We start from the raw sequence: 11,921 nt of genomic DNA, 5'->3' as shown, positions 1-11,921 counted from the left end.
TTGCAGTTATTGTTGTTGTAGTTATTATTACTATTATTATTATTATTCATACATTTTGCAGAAGTTCTCTCCATTCCCTGGTTGACCAAAGCAGTGAAGGTGGCTCTCAACCAAAGAGGAGGTCCGCGCCCAATCCAGAAGTTGTCCATAAACGGATTGCACAAGAGGTGAGTTTTTATTGGAGTCCATGTTACTCTCTGGAGTATTTCGTAGAAAAGCTATCAGAGAAATATATCAAAAAGTGAATAAATATTAGCAACAAGTTAAACTGCATGGATTCATTTACCCTCTATGGGTCCTTGTAAATGTCTTCTCGCGTCTTTGATTTTATAGTAATTTTGCTTAACCACTTTCGGACCTCCAACCGTGGTTATACGTCGCTACTTTGACGTTAAATACGGATTCACCACGAGATCACTTTTATGGGAGTCTCTGCCGCTTACCGGAGCCGCTGGAATGCAGCGGGAATGATCCGGTAAGTTGGCCTAATGGGCAGGAAGTCGGATGAGGGCACGATGGCCCCCACTCAACTCTATGCCCTTGGAAGACCGGAGCGATGTGAAAAATCACTTCCGCCCTCCAGCCTGAAGGGGACAATTTTTTATTTATTTTTTTGAGAAAAACAAAAGGCCCTTTTTTTTATTTTAATTTTTTTATTTTATATATTTTTTTTATTGCTTTTAATTGTAAATGTGAGATCTGAATGAATGAAATACTTGTATAGCGCACAATGCGAACTGAATCGCCTCTAGGCACTGTGGCGAGCTTTGATCATCTGCTAAAAGAGGAAGGTCTTGAGTTTTTTCCTAAAAGCCAGGTGATTTTCTTCCAGGTGGATGTTGATTGGTAGAGCATTCCATAGCCGAGGCCCTTGGACAGCGACGTCTTTTTGACCTCAGATCTCACATTAAAGAGGTCCTGTCATGCTTTTTATTCTATTACAAGGGATGTTTACATTCCTTGTAATAGGAATAAAAGTGATCCAAATTTTTTATTTTTATTAAAGGGACAGTGTAAAAAGTAAAAAAAAAAAATAAGGAAAAAAAAATTTAGAGCGCCTGTCCCTCCGAGCTCACGTGCAGAAGCGGACACATACATAAGTCACACCCGCATAGGAAAACGGTGTTCAAACCACACATGTGAGGTATCGCCACGATCGGTAGATAGAGAGCAATAATTCTAGCACTAGACCTCCTCTGTAACTCAAATCTAGTAACCTGTAGAAATTTTTAAACGTGGCCTATGGAGATTTTTTTTAAGTGCCAAAGTTTGTCGCCATTCCACGAGCAGGCGCAATTTTGAAGCGTGACATGTTGGGTATCAATTTACTCTGCATAACATTATCTTTCACAATAAAAAAAAATGGTCTAACTTTGGGCTACCAGAAAGAGTGTTCTTAAAAAAAAAAAAAAAAAAAAAAAATATATATATATATATATATATATATATATATATATATATATATATATATATATATATATATATATATATATATATATATATATATATATATATATATATATATATATATTGGGCGGCACAGTGATGTAGTGGTTAGCACTCTCACCTAGCAGTAAAAAGGGTCACTGGTTCGAATTCCAACAACGACACTACCTGCCTGGAGTTTGCATGTTCTCCCTGTGCCTGCGTGGGTTTCCTCCGGGTGCTCTGGTTTCCTCCCACACTCCAAAGACATGCAGGTAGGCTAATTGGCTTCTGTCCAAAATTGGCCCTAGTATATGAATGAGGACCTTAGATTGTGGGCTCCTTGAGGGTAGGGACCAATGTGAGTGTGCAATGTACAGGGATAGGGGTAGACACTCACTCAGGTTGAACTGGATGGACTGGTGTCTTTATTCAACCTTACTAACTATGAAACTATGAAAATATATATATATAAATATATTTATATATATATATATAATATAATGTTTGGGGGTTCTAAGTAATTTTCTAGCAAAAAAAAAAAATATTTTTTAACTTGTAAACAACAAATTTCAAAAAGAGGCTCGGTCCTTAAGTGGTTAAATTTAACTTGATTATATTCTGTAGACACCCTGTGATATATTTACTATAAGAGGGGATTAATGGGAGGAATACAGGTGCATCTGATAAAATTAGAATATCAAAAAGTGAATTTATTTCAGTAATTTAATTCAAAAAGTGAAACTCCTACATTATATTCGTTACACATGGAGTGATATATTTTAAACATTTCTTTCATTTTTAATTTTTACGATTATGGCTTACAGCTCGTGAAATCCCCAAATTCAGTCTCTCCAGAAATTTTGAATATTACATAAGACCAATAAAATAAGTAAAACAATGGATTTTTAATACAGAAATGTTGGCTTACTGAAAAGTATGTCCACGTACAGCATAGTTTGCACTCAATGTGGCGTGGCATGGAGGCGATCAGCCTTTAGCACTGCTGCAGGTTGCTTTGATAGGGGCCTTCAGGTCCTCTGCATTGTTGGGTCTGGTGTGTCTCATCTTCCTCTTGACAATACCCCACAGATTCTCTGGTGTTTAGGTCAGGTGAGTTTGCTGGCCAATGAAGCACAGTGATACCATGATCATTAAACCAGGTTTTGGCAGTGTGGGCAGGTGCCAAGTTCTGTTGGAAAATTAAATCAGCATCTCCATAAAGCTGGACAGCAGAGGGAAGCATGAAGTGCTCTAGAATTTCCTGGTAGAGGGCTGCGTTGACTTTTGACTTGATTAAAAGTTAAAAGTATTGGGACTTTTGCTTTTACACGCACATGAAGTTTAATGGTATCCCGGTCTTAGTCCGTAGGGTTCAATATTGAGTTGGCCCACCCTTTGCAGCTATAACAGCTTCAACTCTTCTGGGAAGGATGTCTACAAGGTTTAGGAGTGTGTCTATGGGAATGTTTGACCATTCTTCCAGAAGAGCATTTGTGAGGTCAGGCACTGATTTTGGACAAGAAGGCCTGGCTCGCAGTAGTCAAGTTCTTCCCCCCCAAACTTGCTCATCCACACTATATTGGGCCACCACTCCAAATCATTTGGGGGAATTATTGTGTGGAGTTGTTTTTCAGGGGTTGGGCTTGGCCCCACACCAAGACATTTTGGACAGTTTCATGCTCCTAACTTTGTGGGAACAGTTTAGGGATGGGCCCCTCCTGTTCCAGCATGACTGCCCCCCCAGTGCACAAAGCAAGGTCTATAAAGACATGGATGAGTAGGTTTGAGGTGGAGGAACTTGACTGGCCTCAACCCAATATAACACCTTTGGGATGAATTAGATGGAGACTGCAAGCCAGGCTTTCTCGTCCAATATCAATGCCTGACCTCACAAATGCTCTTCTGGAAGAATGGTCCAACATTTCCATAGACACACTCCTAAACCTTGTGGACAGCCTTCCCAGAAGAGTTGAAGCTGTTATAGCTGCAAAGGGTGGGCCAACTCAAGATTGAACCCTACGGACTAAGAAAGGGATGCCATTAAAGTTCATGTGTGTAATGATATCACGTCCGGGACAGGAAATGTTGTAACTAGTTGCCATGTTGTTTGGAACGCAGACATGACAGCTTGGCTAACCTTGTAACATTACAGAAGAATCTGAACCCCTTCCTTCCTCCTCCCTTGTCTTAGGAATCCAAAGCTTTTAAAATTTCAAAAAGGAAAGAAAGGTTATCTCAGCAAAGGAAGCAGAACCAGGCTAGGTCAATAAACAAGGCTCATGTTGCCTGGCAGGATATTCAGGTCTGTCTTAAAACTGTCACCCTCTCCATTCAGAGAACCAACAGATACCTGTCGTAAATACCTCAAACCACATAGAGTGCAGACAGATTAGTAAAGTTCTGAAACTTCAGCATGTTTCATAACTTCCAAAGCAATAATAGCATAGCCATAATATGTACATATTTAGTTTCCTCAGATAATTTGTAAGATTTCAAGTCCAGACACCCCTATGTCAGGTCATATGGGAAGCCACTGGAACCCGTTACTCCTCCTAGGTAACCCTGAAATGGGAAACCTGTCATGTGTGGACTTGTTTTGAAGCAAATATCATGCTGATCACTAAAATGGATATCTGCAGTCTATAAACAGTAGAGAGGCAGAGATATTGATATGTATCACAAAGTGAACCTGGGACAGGGTCATGAGTGTAGACACCTCCCAGCAACCAACCCCTAAACAAGATGACCAGACGATTGGTCACTAGTCGCTGTCAACACCCCCTTTGATTTGATAGAAAAGAGGAGAGGCCAAGGCAATGGTCAGTTCTCCTTTTACCATCCAAGCAAGAACATCTGCCAAGTTTGAGAACCGATTACCTTTGCTCATCGATCGAACTCTGATCAACCCTCGGACATTAATTGCAAGTATTCCTCCTTCCCAATTCTACCTTATTTCTTTGTGGCTGTATATTGTCTTTATTTTTTGAAACATCCTTTTTCTGTAAATGTTTTATTCGCACCAACCTTGACCTTTTTATAATAAACCCTTATGTTGAAAAGTGTTAACCTTGTCTTTAAAGCTCTTAATGCAAGCTATAAACGAACCTGTCTCTTAAAAGGGAGCTACTGTGGTAGACTAAGGCTACTGAGCAGACCCGTCTGTGGTAGCAGTGTGTGCTGCAGGTGCTTATTCTAAAATTATAATTGGTATTGCTAAAATTACGAGTCCCCCCCCCCCCCCCCCGGCTCTGTCTTTTAAAACGGGGGTGGTGGCAATTAAAGGGTTAATTGTGTAATTAGCCCAGTGACAATCGCTCTCAGGCATGCCCGCACCTAGATTGTGGTCCCGCAAGCTGGGAAATCTTTGTGCTGGGCGCAGCTGAGTGTGGCATTGTTACGTAAGTGACAGCGTGGTGTGAGGTTGGCCGGTCCTTCGTCGCCAGTTAGCAAGGAGGGCAGGGATCTGACACCCGCATTCGTCACAATGTGTGTAAAGGCAGGTGTCTCAATACTTTTGGCAATATAGTGCATTTACTCAGAATTTTTTGTCCATGTGTATGAAGTTCTGAGAAATTATGGATTCAAACACTGAAACTGATCTCCGTTTTATGACTTAAACCTGGTCATTTTAAATGTTGCAGTTGAAATTGACATCATTTTTGTTTTTATCCTTCACTCCTCTATAGGTCTGTGATATCATACTCCGACACACCATGGAACGGTTCTCCTTCACAACCCACCTTGTTGGTGCCACCTTGGTTCAAGCAGACAGGTTTAAACAGTACACGGTGGAGTTTCCTGAAGATGTCCTGAAGAGTACTTTGAAAGCCTATCCAGTGCTCAATGCGAGTAGGTTGAAGACGGAACTTTTTCTCATCTACTGCACGGAAGAGTTCAGAACCTGTCGTGGTGCTGTGGACTTACTCCAGCTGTTTATGGAGAACAATCTTGAAGAAGTCTTTGTAGAGACTATTGCTCTCCTTAAGATCCTCATCACCACACCCATGACCACAGCAGAACCTGAGAGGTGCTTCTCAACTTTGGAAAGAGTGAAGACTTTTTTGAGAAATAGCATGACCCACGAGAGCCTGAACGCACTAGCCATGCTGTCAATAGAAAAGAGACTGGTGAATGAGATGACGGATTTCAACCAGAAGGTCATTGAAAAATTTGCAGTCCAAAAAGAAAGGAGAGCAACCTTTTCTTTCAAATAATGGTACTGTCCAGTGATTAGGCAACTTCACGATGTTTGTGTTTTTTTTTTTTTTTGTTGAATGGTTACCTTGAATGAATGAATGAATGAAATACTTATATAGCGCACAATGCGAACTGAATCGCCTCTAGGCGCTGTGGCGAGCTTTGATCATCTGCTAAAAGAGGAAGGTCTTGAGTTTTTTCCTAAAAGCCAGGTGATTTTCTTCCAGGCGGATGTTTATTGGTAGAGCATTCCATAGCCGAGGCCCTTGGACAGCGAATCTCCGATCCCCCTTGGATTTATACCGGGCTTTGGGCACGAGGAGGAGGTTTTTGTTGGCTTGATTACTTAACGCATACTGATGATACTTCTATAAAACTTGAAGATCGTTTCAGTCTTGCGAAAGATTCCCCATCCAAATTTGCAGCTACTTGGATCTGTTGGCGCCACTGTTGCACTACTGATGACTACCAACACCTAGCTCCATCTCAGGTGGAACCTCTAACTAGATAAAGGACATCTATACCACACCACTTCTTCCATCCCCCAAGGGCCCCCCACTTTTTAAGACCTTCTACATAAGCAAAATGCCACACCTCCCCGGGGGAGAGAACAGACTCCCTTTGCTGGTGAGATCTCATGGTGAACAATTTAACCACTTCCCATCCAAGGCCATCATATGACCTCCTGGACTTTGAGTGGAGGTGTCTGGATGATAAACATGGGATATCTGGGTTACCTCCGTGGGAACAAACCCCTCTGGTTTTAATTCTACTGATCTATTGAGAGTATCTATAGGGTAGTGCAGATGAGGTGGTGCCTTTTTTTTTTTTTACGCCTATACCAGGGATATGCAATTAGCGGACCTCCAGCTATTGCAGAACTACAATTCCCATGAGGCATAGCAAGACTCTGACAGCCACAGGCATGACACCCAGAGGCATGATGGGACTTGTAGTTTTGCAACAGCTGGAGGTATGCTAATTGCATATCCCTGGCCTATACCAATGAGCTGTATTCAAATCCAACATTTTGGTTGCCAAGTGACTAGTTGATAGTTTTATTGTTTGTTTTTTATGCCTTCTTGTTTTACCTTATCAGCCTGGGTATGCCCAATAGGCTTTGTTTTGTACCTTAACTTCAAAATACTTAATAAAGAGTATCTTGGGGGAAAAAAAAAAAAAAAAAAAGACATGCTATACACTATTCTCATTACAAGGGGTGTTTACTTTCCATGCTTGTAATAGGAATAAAAGTGTTAAAAAAAAAATAATTCAAGGGAAAGTGTAAAAATAAACTATTAAAAAATAAAAATTATATATATATATATATATATATATATATATATATATATATATATATATATATATATATATATAATATTAAATGGATAGTGTAAAAAAAATAGCAAAAATAAATAATAATAATTTAAGGGAAAGTATAAAAAAATATATATATATAAATGAAATGGATAGTGTAAAAAAAAAAAAAGAAAAAAAAAGGAAATTGTAAAAATAAAATAAATAATAATAAAAAAAAATTAAAGTGCCCCTGTCCCCGCGTGCTCACACCCAGAAGCATACGTAGATTGAGCCAGCATATGTAAAGGGCGTTTAAACCACACATGTGAGGTATCGCCACGAACGTTTAGAGCGAGAGCAATAATTGTAGCCCAAGACCTCCTCTGCAACTAAATGGGTAACATGTAAAAAAAATTGTTAAAGCCTTGCCTATGAAGATTTTTAAGTATCAAAGTTTGGTGCCATTCCATGAGTGTGCGCAATTTTAAAGCAAGCAATGTTGGTTATCTATTTCCATGGCATAACCTCATCTTTCACATTATACAAAATTTGGGCTAACTTAACTGTTTTTTTTTTAATTCATGAAACTTTTTTTTCCCCCCCCCCAAAAAATAACTCATTTGAAAAATTGCTGCGCAAATACCATGTGACATAAAAAGTTGCAATGGCCGCCATTTTATTCCTTAGGGTCTTTGCTAAAAATATATATATATATATATATATATATATATATATATATATATAATGTTGGGGGTTATGAGTAATTTTCTAGAATTGGCTTGGGCTGGAAGTGGTTACGTTTTTTTAGTTTTTTTTGCATGGGTGAGTTTCCAGCTTCGGTATTCTGCTGGATGTTCTTCCCCATTAATTCTCTGGAAAAATACTGCTGCAAGGCCAACTTCAGTGGTTTCTGTTTCTACAAAAAGTTCTTGACTGAAGTTGGGGGAAATTAAAGTGTTTGTAAACCTGGAAATTCAAATACAAAGCAAACACTAAATCTAATAAAGAACAGGGGCACAAATCGTTTGTGCATGGTATGGCAGATAGAAGAACAGCCTGTTATCTGTAATCCTCCTCACTCCCCCGATTAAAAAAAACAAACAACGCCATGAAAAAAAATGGTGGCGTAATGACCCTTCTGCCTGTCTGCTGCTGCTCTGTACCTCGCTTTCCTATCTCCTCTCCTCCCGAAATTGAGGTACAAAGCTCTCAGAGTCAGTGGAGCATACAGAGAAACGTCAGCGAGACATAATAGGCAAATTCAGAGAGAAAGATGCCTTAGAAAGTCCAGAGAAAGCAATAACAGAAAGAGATATCAGAGAATCCAGAGAGAGAGAGACCTCAGAAAATCCACAGAGAGACATGTCTCTCTCTCATGTCTCTCTCAGATATCAGAGAGCGATATCTGAGAGAGACATCGAAGAATACAGAGAGAGAGATCGAAGAATAGAGAGAGACACACATCAGAATACAGAGAGAGCGATATCCGAGAGACATTGGAGAGAGCAATATCAGAGAGAGATTGGAGAATACAGAGAGAGAGATCAGAGAGCGATATCAGAGAGATATCAGAAAGCGATATCGAAGAGAGATCTGAGAATACAGAGAGACATTGGAGAATACAGAGAGCGATGTAAGAGAGAAAAGAATACGGAGAGAGCGATATCAGAGACAGATCTGAGAATATAGAGACATCAGAGAGAGCAACATCAGAGAAAGAGAGGGATATCTGAGAGAGTGATATCAGAGAAAGAGCGAGACATCAGAGAAAGTGGTATCAGAGAGAGATCCGAGAATTCAGAGAGTGACATCAGAGAAAAAGAGGGATATCTGAGAGAGATTGGAGAATACAGAGAGAGAGAGAGAGACATCAGAGCGATATCAGAGAAAGAGCGATACATCAGAGAAAGCGATATCTGAGAGAGAGAGAGACAATAGAGAATACAGAGAGAGCGATATCAGACAAAGAGAGACATTCGAGAGATCGGAGGATACAGAGAGCGATATCAGAGAGAGATCCGTGGAGACAGAGCGATATCAGAGAGAGATCCGAGAATACATAGAGAGCAATATCAGAGAGAGAGATCTGAGAATACAGAGACATCAGAGCGATATCAAAGAGAGATCCGAGAATACAGAGAGAGCGATGTCAGAGAGAGACATTAGAGAGAGAAGAATATGGAGAGAGTGATAGAGAGAGATCCGAGAATACAGAGACATCAGAGCGGTATCAAAGAGAGATCTGAGAATACGGAGAGAGCGATGTCAGAGAGAGACATTAGAGAGAGAAGAATATGGAGAGAGTGATAGAGAGAGATCCGAGAATACAGAGACATCAGAGCGGTATCAAAGAGAGATCTGAGAATACGGAGAGAGCGATGTCAGAGAGAGACATTAGAGAGAGAAGAATATGGAGAAAGTGATAGAGAGAGACCCGAGAATACAGAGACATCAGAGAGAACAACATCAGAGAAAGAGAGGGATATCTGAGAGTGTGATATCAGAGAAAGAGCGAGACATCAGAGAAAGCGATATCAGAGAGAGATCCGAGAATTCAGAGAGAGCAACATCAGAGAAAGAGAGGGATATCTGCGAGAGATTGGAGAATAGAGAGAGAGAGAGAGACATCAGAGAGTAATATCGGAGAAAGAGCGAGACATCAGAGAAATCGATATCCGCGAGAGATCCGAGAATACAGAGAGAGAGAGAGACAATAGAGAATACAGAGAGAGCAATATCAGAAAAAGAGAGACATTGGAGAGATCGGAGGATACAGAGAGAGAGATATCAAAGAGATATCCGTGGAGACAGAGCGATATCAGAGAGAGATCCGAGAATACAGAGACATCAGAGCGATATCAAAGAGAGATCCGAGAATACAGAGAAAGACATCGGAGAATCTAGAGAAAGAGATCTGAGAGAGACATGAGAGGGAGACATCAGAGAGAGAGAGAGAGACATCCAAGAATACAGAGAGAGATCCGAGAGAGAGACAGAATTCAACTTCAGAAGTGATGTAATGCATTGAATTATTTTTTATGTATTCTTTAGTTTCCGAGCATGTGTAGTCTTGCTCTTACGATTTTGTCAGACGAAAACTGTACTAATTAAATGAAAATCGGACGTTGTGTTCACGTATGATTACAATTTTATAGTCTTCACATCCAGTTTTTGTTCTACGAAAATTCAGAATCGGCTGTCGAAAGCGCCATAATGAAGATCTGGATATCGGCAGATCGTTCATCAGACGAAATTTGACTTATGGTTTCCGTTACATCAGAGGGGGCGGGGTCACCCATACGTCACTGGGGAACCCCTGGCTCCCTTCACCAGCATCAGAGGGGGTGGGGTCAGGTGGCCCCGCTCTCCTAATATAAGAAACGTCAGCGCTGGGATCTCCGCAGTGGAGACAGAAGACGTATGTATGGACAGCGCTGGACTGAGAGATCCCCCGTCGCTGGATATGATCATCCATCGCTGGACCCCGGAGATTCGTCGCTGGATAGTAAGAGTGGATTAGCACCGCTGGAATCTTTTTTTAATAAAGGAATTTTTCAAAAGTGTGTTTGTCTTATTTAATCATTTTTACACTTTCCTTGTGAAATGGTAGGGGTACTTTTGTACCCCCTTACCATTTCAAACAGGGGGGGCCGGGATCTTGGGGTCCCCTTGTTAAAGGGGGCTTCCAGATTCTGATAAGCCCCCCGCCCGCAGACCCTCACAACCACCGGCCAGGGTTGTGAGGATGAGGCCCTTGTCCTCATCAACATGGGGACAAGGTGCTTTGAGGGGTCACAGACCCCCAAAGCATCCTCCCAATGTTGAGGGTATGTGGCCTGGTACGGTTCAGGAGGGAGGGGGGCCGCTCTCTCGTCCCCCCCTCTTTTCCTGCGGCCTGCTAGGTTGCATGCTCGGATAAAGGGTCTGATATGGATTTTTAGGGGGACCCCCAGGTCAATTTTTTTTTTTAATTTGATGCGGGGTTCCCCTTAATATCCATATCAGACCTGAAGGGTCTGCTATGGATATTTAGGGGGACCCCCACGTCAATTTTTTTTTAAATTTGACACGGGGTTCCCCTTAATATCCATGTCAGACCTGAAGGGCCTGGCAATTGAATTTAGGGGAACCCCCACGCTTTTTTTTTTTTTTTATCAATGAATGAATGAATTGTCGGCTAATACAGAGAACACTCATTGAGTGTTCTCTGTATTACGGGACCCGACAATATAGCCGCAAGTGATTTTAAAAGACTTTTTTTCCTGCACAAATGACACTTTGTGCAGGGACAGTTCTATGCATCAGAAACATGCGCCCCTTCACAGGCATACTATAGATACCCCCCAGCTACGAAATTTAAAGGAATATTACACTTTTATTGTTTCACTTTAATCATTATTAAAATCACTGCTCCTGAAAAAACGGCCGTTTTTAAAACTTTTTTTTGCATTGATCCATGTTCCCTGGGGCAGGACCCGGGTCCCCAAACACTTTTTAGGACAGTAACCTGCATATTACCCTTTAAAATTAGCACTTTAGATTTCTCCCATAGACTTGTATAGGGTGTTCCGGCTTTTCGAATTTGCTGCGAACAGCCCAAATTGTTCGCTGTTCGCTGAACAGGCGAACAGGCAATGTTCGAGTTGAACATGAGTTCGACTCGAACTCGAAGCTCATCCCTATTCCTTATACAGAAACTTTCGTATGACTTTCTTATCGTGCATACGGGCATTTAAAATAGCTATTCCTGGAATTGTTCTTTTACATATTTGGGCTTTCTGTGCACATTCTTGTGGTTATTTTCGGACACTGCAGTTATATCTTGGAGCAGTTACATACTGAAAACAGATGGTACCCTCCTCCCTTTAACGTCCTAACTGTAATGAGGGGGGGGGTGTTTGTCTTATTTTGTGGAACAAAAAAGACAGTAATGCCATGTACACACGGCCGGACTTTTCGACAGCAAAGGTCCGATGGAGCGAATCCGTCTGACAATT

At 41.1% G+C, this 11,921-nt stretch overlaps 1 protein-coding gene across 1 annotated transcript in view; it reads left to right on the top strand.

The window, feature by feature from the left end:
- Positions 1-6,829, top strand: part of LOC143956178 (zinc finger MYM-type protein 1-like) — a 36,336-nt gene extending 29,507 nt beyond the window's left edge. The window contains exons 10-11 of the mRNA XM_077466331.1: positions 62-167; positions 5,115-6,829. Coding sequence (XP_077322457.1) covers positions 62-167; positions 5,115-5,642 — 634 coding nt within the window. The 3' untranslated portion in view covers positions 5,643-6,829. The remainder of the gene's footprint in view (positions 1-61; positions 168-5,114) is intronic.
- Positions 6,830-11,921: the final 5,092 nt, after the last annotated feature.

Source organism: Lithobates pipiens, unplaced genomic scaffold (assembly GCF_037356315.1).
Source record: "Lithobates pipiens isolate NorthernLeopardFrog02 unplaced genomic scaffold, aLitPip1_a1.2 Scaffold_35, whole genome shotgun sequence".
Classification (NCBI taxonomy): Eukaryota; Metazoa; Chordata; class Amphibia; order Anura; family Ranidae; genus Lithobates; species Lithobates pipiens.
Note: the sequence above shows the minus strand (reverse complement) of the source record. Positions and strands in the feature narration are given on the sequence as shown.